The 9950-nt window shown below is 47.0% G+C and overlaps 1 protein-coding gene across 1 annotated transcript in view; it reads right to left on the bottom strand.

The window, feature by feature from the left end:
- Positions 1 to 1366: 1366 nt before the first annotated feature.
- The window catches only part of CHMP4B (charged multivesicular body protein 4B), a 40520-nt gene continuing 31936 nt past the window's right edge, over positions 1367 to 9950 (bottom strand). Inside the window, exons 2-5 of the mRNA XM_037043888.1 lie at positions 6354 to 6531; positions 4551 to 4665; positions 3175 to 3301; positions 1367 to 2005 (exon numbers count right to left, since the gene is read on the bottom strand). Coding sequence (XP_036899783.1) covers positions 1941 to 2005; positions 3175 to 3301; positions 4551 to 4665; positions 6354 to 6531 — 485 coding nt within the window. The 3' untranslated portion in view covers positions 1367 to 1940. The remainder of the gene's footprint in view (positions 2006 to 3174; positions 3302 to 4550; positions 4666 to 6353; positions 6532 to 9950) is intronic.

Here is a 9950-nt window from a genome sequence, read left to right as displayed (position 1 = left end):
CCAACCACAGGAGCGGGTGGAGTCAGACAGAGGGTTTGGAAGGAACACATGGTCTGATGTGCTTTTTAGAAGAAAGTGGTGGCGCTATTCTCGCATCTTCTGACTTGGGTGTCTGCCTCCTCAGTGGTGATTTGGTGCCGCCTACTCAGCAACCCCTTCTTCCTAACAGAAACCTGTGTGGTCCTGGTACCAAGTTGGTGACAACGGGCTCAGGGAAGGGAGGCCCCACCCGAGTCTAAGTGGAGAACTCTGATTGGACCCTCTTTTCTGGTCCCTACTTTCCTAGACTCCTTTGCAGCAAGAAGTGGCCAACTGGCATGCAGAATTAAGGGTGACCATGCAAAGATCCACTCTTATTAGGGAGAAGGTCCATAGCATTCACCAGATTCTCCAGGGGGTACAAGACTAAAGAAAAGTAGAGATTGGAAGAGTCCAGGCCAGTCCCATGGCAAGCCACAGCAGACCTGAGACTACCATTCATGTCCTGGCTTCTCAGGCACTGCCCTACATGGGAAAGGCCATTTTCTTCAGTGCACCAGACAGGCCTAGTCAGTCGGAATGCCATGGTTTCCAACAGGTGGAGGCTCTGCTGTCCTGCTGGCATTGCCCATGGACACTGACAGAGAAAAACACGGAAGCCCTGGAGGTACAAAGAGCCAACTTGCTCCTAAACTGTTCCCACAAGGTCCCCACACAAGGTGAATGTGACAGATCCATGGCTCTCAGAGCGTAAACACATTTCTAGTAACACATTTTCTAGCTCTTTGGTTCAAATTGTTGATTTAGCCCTGGCTGGTGTGGCTCAGTGGATTGAGTGCCAGCCTGCTAACCACAAGGTCACTGGTTCGATTCCCAGTCAGGGCACATTCCTGGGTTGCCGGCCAGGTCCCCAGTTGAGGGCAGGCGAGAGACAAATGATGTATCTCTCACACATCGATGTTTCTCTCCCTCTTTCTCCCTCCCTTCTCCTAAGAATAAATAAAATCTTTAAAAAATGTTGATTTATGTCATGCTCAAGTCTTCCATATGTTTCCACAGGCTCCACTGGATCATGCGGGCCTGGGAAGGGTCAACTCCAGAAGCAAATGAGAGATTAATTGAACACAACAGCAAAATATGAAAATTAATTGAGATATTTAATAGACAGTGCAAACCATAATTTTATCTGAATATAAATGTATGCACATGTTTCCAATGAGTTTTCTATCAGTTATCACAAACAGCAACAAGGACCTTAGAGCTATGTTAGAAAAACATATAGCTGGAATTTAACTCTAACAATCTCACCTGCTCTCAAGAGAACATCATCCATTTCAAATCAGTGTCACAAACTGCAGGAGACCAGGGGAGTGGAAGTGAGGAGTGGGCTAAAACTGGAAACACAAGGGCCAGTACACAGGTGGACAGAAATACAGCTCTCAAGGAAACCAAAATCAGATGCATTATTACAGCTAAGGACAAGGAAAAGCCTATGGCTTTTAAAAAACGACTTTTCTGCCAGTACCATACAAGTCTTACAAAGAGATGTGCGACAAGTCAACTGACTTAAAAGGACAGAGGCTACAATTTCAGATCATTTCAACTTGCAACGGTCGACCCTTTCCATTGAGGTTCAGCAGTGGAGTTAGCGTAGTCCAGAAGCTCAATGTTGGATTTGCAAATACAGTTTATTTTACAGAAATTCAACATTATAAACAGCAGGCACCTCCCACCCCATCCCCACCCCCACCCCCCGCCCGCCCCGCTGGGTGCAGACCATGCTATGCAGAGTGAGCAGTGATGCGGCCCTACTGCTTTGGAGGGAGATTCGAGAGCGATGGAACCTGCCTGCACCACGTCCTGCCTTCCCTGCACACGCACACGCCTGCCCGCTTGCAGGCCACCAGAGTCTGTCTGGGCCCAGCTTGCACTGGACCAGTTAATTAACTGGTTCCAGTTAATTACATGGTTCCGGCCCAGTTCTCCAATTCCTTTATGTCTTCGTCTTCCTCTTCCTTCTTCTTGGCTGTGTGATGAGAGAAAAGGCAATTTAGGGAAGGCTGGCTGCAGTCCTTTCAACGCATTCTGGCTGCGGGCCAGGGCTGTGCTATATGGTTGGTGTCTGCAGAAGCAGCCCTGCCCTTGCGGCCACCTCATCTTCAGGTTATCGGCAGACTGCTTCTGTGCCTAAAAGCTGCAACGTAAAACTCCAGATAACCAGACACACTTCCCCCAGCACCTCCCCTCCACCAGCATCAGGGCCAGACAAAACAAGGATTCTACACTGAGTCAGGATTCAGGCAAGTCCCAGAGCACGCAAGGTGGGGGAGAGAAGGACAAATACCGGAAGGGATCAAATCCTCGCTCCACACCTCCCTGCCCCTTCAAGTGACTTGAACCCTCTCCACCCCTACAGACAACTTGCTGGACAATGTTTGGACCTCCTTTTCCCCTTATCCCAGCCCCACTCGAGCAGCTGACTAGAGCCTGGTCACACTCTGCTCCCTGGGTGCTCTCTCTATGCCCAGTCAAACTGCTTCACCTTTTCTAGTTCTGTATGGAATACTTCTATCCTACCCAAGCGTAAAATAATGGGGTGGGGGGGGGGAGGCACAAGGGAATGAAGGTTTTATAGAATCAGGTCTTTTAAAAAGCCAAGCTGTTTCTTTCCCACAGTGTCTGCCTCCGAGGCATGCATAGCACGGAATTCTAGACAGGGAGCAAGTGTTCCCGGAATTAAACTCTCACACCTTCTCCCAGCACCTAGAAATTTCTCATTTGGTGACACAGGGAAAATCACTCTGGAGTACTGGTTCTCAACTGGGGGTAATTCCGCACCCCCACACCCCCAAGGGGATGCCTGGCAATCTCTGGAGACATTTTTGGTTGTCACAACTTGGGAAGGAGGTACTATTGTCACCTGTTGGGTGGAGAGAGGCTAGGGGTGTTGCTGGACATCCAGAGCACAAAGGACAGGCTGCCCACCCGGCCCCGGCCCCAAGTGGATCTGGCTATGTTAATAGTGCCAAGGTTAAGAAACCCTGTTGTAGAGAGAAACTAGGAAAGGGCAGGTGACACTGTCTGTGGGGCTGTGGCAACAGATGCTAGCTGGTTCTCAACCCTCAGTAACTGACCACAAAAGCACCCGCCACACAGCGCCATGGGTGTGTCTGACTCTGGATAAGAAGTACTCACTGGGTTTTGATGGTAGAGCTATAGAGGGAACATTCGGTAGAGGGACTGTTTCAGGTCCACTGATTTCCAGCAAATTCTTATCTAGTTCCTCTTGTTCTAGTTCCTCTAATTCTGCCATGAGCTCATCCTGGTAAAGAGAAACATAGGAATGAGAGACGCCCGTGGGAATCCCAGCCCCCGCAGCAGTACCTGTCGCCTGACGGCTGAGGGGACACACACCCCTTCTGAGAAGGTCAGAGGGGAGATGGACTCCAGGTCCACATTCTGTAACTCAAATATCCTAAGCTTGCTCTAGCAATACTGACGTCTGTGTCTGTATCCTGCACAAGGCTGTGTACATCTTAAGAAAACAGTTGTATCTTTTCATCCTTTTTCTTTATCTCAGAACTGGGTGCACTAAGTGAATGTGCAGGAATGTTTGCTGAATTGAAATTAACTTGCGCCCTAGCTGGTGTGGCTCAATGGATTGAGCCCTGGCCTGAGAACCAAAGGGTTGCAGGTTCAATTCCCAGTCTAGGACCCATGACTGGGTTGCAGGCCAGGTCTCCAGTGCGGGGCATGTGAGAGGCAACCACACATTGATGTGGTTCTTTCTCTCTCTTTCTCCCTCCCTTCCCCTCTCTAAAATAAATAAAATCTTTAAAGAAAAAGAAATTAACTTGACTAGTTCATCAAATTCCACTCAGAAAACACAAAAACCCTGGCACTGGCAGCCAAGGGTAAGAGGCTCAGGCTGTGGTATCAGCTGTGCCCTGGGAATCAGATAGCACAAAAAATCAGGTTCCTCGGAGAGGGCCTGACCTTCAGTGGACTCAAGTCTAAGGCAGAATGAAGTGCCTTCAACAGGGTCTGTTACTCCATTTTAAAAAACCCAACAGACACAGAATCCTACTTGCTGCAGCAGAAACTGGTAGATGCTCAAGTTCCAGACAATTCCCTCAGGAGTTAGATGAGTTAGATGTAAATGCCCCTTCCTGGGCTTCATCTTTACTGCATGTCAGAGTCGTTTGAAGGCAAATCCTGTAAACATCTCTAGCGCAGGGTCACCTCAGCTGTCCCAGCTCTGAGCCTGGGGCCTACCACAGAAAGGTGCTGGGTAGCCACCTGCTGAAACCAATCATTGACCTAAAGCCTGCTGCTGGGTTCCAACAAAGGTTCCTTTACTTTACCTAACCTTCTACCCCGAAAAGTGAAAACCACCCTCAAATTCAAGAATTTGGAGGGTTGGCACTATGCCCTGTATGTGCAAAGCTCTAGAGGGATGAAAACTGGTGATTTCCAAACCACATACTGCCTGCCCGAGGGCCTGCAACAGCAGACCAAAAGGCAGCCAGCGTCATTCGTGAAGCTTGTGTGACCTGCATGGAAACACTCACCTCATCAAATTCTTCTCCAAACCCAACAGGTTTTGAAATAGCTGTTGAAATCTCCTCTGCGAGTTCTTGCTGGTCAGCAATGTCCTGCATTAACTCATCAACTTTATCGATGTCCCTTTAAATGAAACGGACAGTTATATCGACGATCAAAGTCTGACCAGTCTGTATAAAGAGTCTGTGAGAGATAATTACTCTGTGAGGAATTACTTTTCTGTCTTTATTTTCTTCCTCCTCCCCTTTGAAACAGAGAATCAAGAGAACAGACTGTGTCCCTAGATATTGCCTAGTCCAACACCCTAAGGAAATAAAGCTTATTAGCAAAGTTAGGGGCCGCAGTCATGGTCTCGTGCTCATGCAAGCCAGTAAACATGTCAGATGAGACAACAGGACTTGAAGTTGAGCCAACAGCCCTTCTTGAAGCTCACGGGAAACTCTGTACAGAGGGAATGTGCTCCATGTGTTGCAGTGGAAGCAACAACTCACACAGTCACAAATCATAACATGCAGCCATGCCACCCGACAGACAGGTCCTTCCCGTCTCATCAGATCCACTACAGCTCCTCTACTAGAACATGCAGAATTATCTTCTATATACTGTCAATCTCAATCATGTAAACCATATAACTGATCAACACAGTATGTACACATGTACATCGAAGTGTGCACAGAATTTACTGAGATGTGCTCTGTGCTAGGCATCTTGGAGAAACAAATGAAGCAGACATGGACCACACTCAGGTATGTAGTCCAATGAACATGCACCCTCAGAGAGCACCTCACTTATTTGAAGGCTACTTTTTCTGCAACCCCACATTTCTAGAGAAAAGACCAGCAAACTTCTCCTATAAAGGGCCAAAAAGTAACTATTTTAGAATTTGTGGGCCATTCTACCTCTGTTGCAAACATTCAGCCCTACTGTGTAACACAAAAAACAGCCACAGACAATACGAAAACCAATGGGCACAGCTTGATATTTATAAAAATAGGGGACAGGCCCATAGGCTGCACTTTGCCAATCATAGTTCTACAGCATGGCTGAGTACCTAAAAGGAAGCAACAAGGGGTTCTAAGCACCCCCAAATGTATGCTGCCGAGCACAAGCACTAAAACAAATGCAGAATTTTGTTCATGGGAGAGGCCCCCGTTTGAAGTGGTGTTACACTGGCCTTTAATTGCAATTGTAACAAGTCTGATTCTCTATTTCTTAGGCCACTGTATACGAGTAGCAGCCACAGAAAGGAGGGGCTGCTGAAGTCAAGAACATTGTGAGTATGACAGCCAGCACCCGAGAGCAGGAGGGAGGCAGAAACTTCCACCAAAGGCATTCGTAAGAATGGAGAGCTCTAAAACCCTTGGACATACCAATTTTCAGGGCCCCTGATAGCATCAGGAAAGAGTCATGGACTTTGGTTCTAATCCATGTTCTATCCAAGCTCATAAATACACGAAACAGTGCAAGTCACCTCCCCTCTTTGAGACGTGGCTTTCCTACCTTGGTGATCAGAGGCCTGGGTCAAAGGGCCTTTCAAGGGCCTTTCCCGCTTGAAGCTCTATGCTTATCACAATAGCTTTGAATTACTCAGAAAATACTGTTTCATTCCATGAGATATGCTTCCAAAAGCAGTAAGGTAGATAATTCACTTTAGAGGAAGTTCCAAAAAGAATACAAATTAAAATAAACTCCGGTGCTTGAGTGGGTAAGTCAAGGGGACTGGCCAAGGCCAAGGCCTGGGCTCAAGGCATTCCAGGGCCAGCACTGCCCTGTCATGCAGGTGCACCCCCACACCACGGGGAGCCACATACATGTTGTCGTGAGCAGCTTTCATAGCCTTGGCGGCATAGCCCATGTTCTTGAGCACCTCCGTGTTGGTGTTGGCATTCTCCAAAGCCTCTCGCTGGAACTCGATGGTTGATAGTGTGCCGTCAATCTGCGCCAGCTGCTTTTCGTACCTCTTCTTGCGCTTCAGTGCCTGGAGGGCTGCTGCATGGGGGGGAAAGAGGGTTTCAGAGACTCCAGACACAGGGTAATAAATACCCTAGAGTTCACCTGAGTCCTCACTCTGGTTTTAATGGCTGCACCTTAGTTGTTCCTTCCACTATAACACAAAGAGCACATTCAACTTTCTGAGAAATCTATACAAAATTCACAAGCAACCAAGCACACATGTAAAAGTTCACATTCTCTGGTAAACACACACACACACAAATCACAGCATAAACAGGCACCCAGAGAAAGAATGTGCTTTGAGGTAGAACTGCCTCAGGTTCGAAACCCAGCTCACAGACTTAGGTAGGTTCACTGTGAGGAGTAAATGAGATAACATATGTGAACACCTGGCATAACATTAAACCACGGACACTGTTTAATTATGATAAAGCAAGTTTAAGGTATCATTTTATGCCAATTAAATTACAAAAAAATTTATACCTAGTAATGGATCAGTTGGGATTTAAGTGCTGTCACACTGTACATAGCTGACGACTAAATTGTTACAATGCTTCTGAAAAGTAACATGGCAACACACAGCACCAACCGCCCTCTGTCCCAGTAATTTCCTTCTGGAAACATATTCAAGAGAAGCAGAGAGCCCCCTACAGCATTCTCTGTCACAGAAAACAACAGAATAAAGACAGAACTCCCTGCCAGGGACAAATCTAGAGTCTGACCATTTGGTCAAGTCAGTGTCACCATCTGCCTTGGCTGCTGGCATGTCAAGGCTGTGGAGGTCATCTTGTTTTAGGGTCCAGTCAGGACATGGTGACGCTGTAGCAGAGCAGGGGCCAAACCTACTTCCCTACTCACAATGCAGCCTTCTTCCTCCTACTGTCTCAAGTCCCTCTTTACACTAAAAAGTATCTTTAGCCCTGGCCAGTGTAGCTCAGTTGGTTGAAGCATTATCCCGTAAACTGAAAGGTTGCAGGTTCAATTCCCAGTCAGGGCACATACAAGAGGCAACCAATCAATGTTTCTCACATCAATGTTTCTCTCTCTCCTCCTCTCTCTCCCTCCCTCCCTTCCCCTCTCTCTAAAAATGAATAAACATGTCCTCGGGTGAGGATAAAAAAAAGAAAAAGATCTTTAACACACATCTTAGATGAGCATCAAAGCCAGGAGGGGGCTCAGCACAGACTCAAGCAGAATGAATGGGTGGGGTTGGGAAAGCGGCCCAGCCCCTGCCTCGGCCCCCGCCTCGGCCCGACAGCACTGGCCTCACACACACACACACACACACACACTCTCTCTCTCTCTCTCCAGACCAGAGCCATTTCCTGCAGGCTGCGGGTGAGTCAACCACCTCCCCCACAGGACTGTGGTTTCTCCATATTTACATGAATAGGTTCCATGCTCCTTGAAAACCAACCAGTTGCCAAGGGAAAACAAGCTTGGCTTGCATGCAGACAGTCCCTGGCCCTTCAAAAGCAGCAGATAAAACCACCAGGAAAACTTCTCCAGCCAAAGGAGCTAAACAGAAATTGTAAAAACTCTGAAGAACAATGAAATGTGCCTCATTAGAAGCTGAAAAGCCATTCTACCTGTTATTTCCCTTGATTCTGGTGTGAATGGCCTATTACTTTAAGAAATCCAACTTGCAGTCACACCCAGGGGTCCGCAAGACCCCCTTCTAAACATCTTCACCCGCTGCTACTTCTAAGTCATGCATGAATGTAAGTGCCCCACAGCAGCAGGCCTTTAAGGTAGAAATAACCACCCTTTTTAGCAGATGAGGAGTCTGAGATTCAGAGAGGTCATGTAACTAGGCTCATCAGGTGGTAGGCAGCAGAAAGGGTGTTAAACCAGGTGTGGACCTCCTAAACCCATGCCCTGCCATTTCAATTGTGTGCCTCTCACTTGGTGAAAAAGGTAATGTCCTGCCCTGGAGGGAGGGTCAAAGGGCCTATGGAAACATAGCAGATGGAAGTGCAAATGCAACCATGTCATTTCTTTGCTTAAAAACCCTCAACAGCTCCCTTGGCCCATAGGACAAAGCCACTGTATGGTTTAATGTTGTCTGCAAGAAGCCAAGGGACTGAAATTCTCCCCACAAGCCAGGTCCTGAAAATCCCAGCACCAGCACTGAATTCCTTTGCCATTGACCATCATGGCAGAGGGAAGACATCCCAGGAGAGCCCTGGAAGATAAGTATTCTGGGCCTGGGGCTGCTTCCTCGTGGCTTCCTGGGTGTGGTGCTGCTTTTCCACAGAAACCAACCCAAACACATCCCAACAAACAAGTGATTCTCAAGCCTTCTCAGGCCAATGTCCCATAGGTGTCCCTTTCTCAGGTCCTCTTCGGCTATCCCCATCACCCACGGCATAGCTCAGCCTACAACTTATCCACCAGTCAAGATTCAACAAGGTGTTCTGAGAGCGTTCTGCATGGTAAGCAAGGCAGCTGCAGCAGTTCTGTCCACTTCCTCATTTAATCTTCCCACATTCAGTTGTGGGGAAGGTCCCACATGCACACCAATAAGGAGACTGGGGACCAGAAAGGTGAAGCAGCTCATTCGAGTTACCCTGCCTTTAGGTGGGGAGGGGAAGGATCAACCGCCGGTCTGTGTAAACCCTCAAGCCTCTATCTGCTCTTCCGACACGGGAGAAGTAGAACTTAGGGTGAACTAAAATACTGTTACACTTAAAGCAGAACATCCTCCATCCCAACCTTATTTCTGACCAACAAAATCTGCTTCTATATGTAGCCAAAGGACCAAGCCCAATGTTATAGTTCTCCAAATTCCTGATTACTGGTTAAAAAAAAAAAACACCCAAGTACTAGGATCCTCCTCACAAGAAAAAAACTTCATAACTATGTGAGGTGATGGATGTTAACTGAACTTGTAATAATCATGTTGCAGTACTACATAAATCTGTCAAATCAATGTTATACACCTAAAACTGATACAATATTATATCTCAATAAAACAGGGCGGGGGAAGTAGGGTTAACAAAGAGTTTATCTAAACCAGATATTCAAATAAGGGGCTTACAAAGAGATCCCTTTTCTGCCAAAGAACCTGTGTCATTCATAAGCAAAACGGCACTGAAAACTGAAATCTAACCCAGGCCAATAGACGTTTAAGAGGTTGCTTTTAGATGGGGAAAAAATAGTCCTTGGAATCTCCATATTTAATTACGCCTTTGCTGGTTCCAAGAGAGTAATTACAGCAGCAATTACAGAATCTAATAACCAGCTTTATTGGCTCTGAAAGCTGAGGCAAAAACAACTCCAACCATGTTGAAATAAACATTGGTCTCCAGACAGTTGCTTCATTAGACACTCTAAACAGCTACTTGGAGAAAAAAATACAGAGGAGATACCCTACGAATCAGAGACCCGTGATAAACTTTCACTTAGCACCAGAAACTTCTTCTGCAATGCATCTGTTAGTGACTGTACAGAAA

This window comes from Sturnira hondurensis, unplaced genomic scaffold, assembly GCF_014824575.4.
Source record: "Sturnira hondurensis isolate 20B ecotype Veracruz unplaced genomic scaffold, ASM1482457v3 Scaffold0004136, whole genome shotgun sequence".
In the NCBI taxonomy this organism is placed as follows: Eukaryota; Metazoa; Chordata; class Mammalia; order Chiroptera; family Phyllostomidae; genus Sturnira; species Sturnira hondurensis.
Note: the sequence above shows the minus strand (reverse complement) of the source record. Positions and strands in the feature narration are given on the sequence as shown.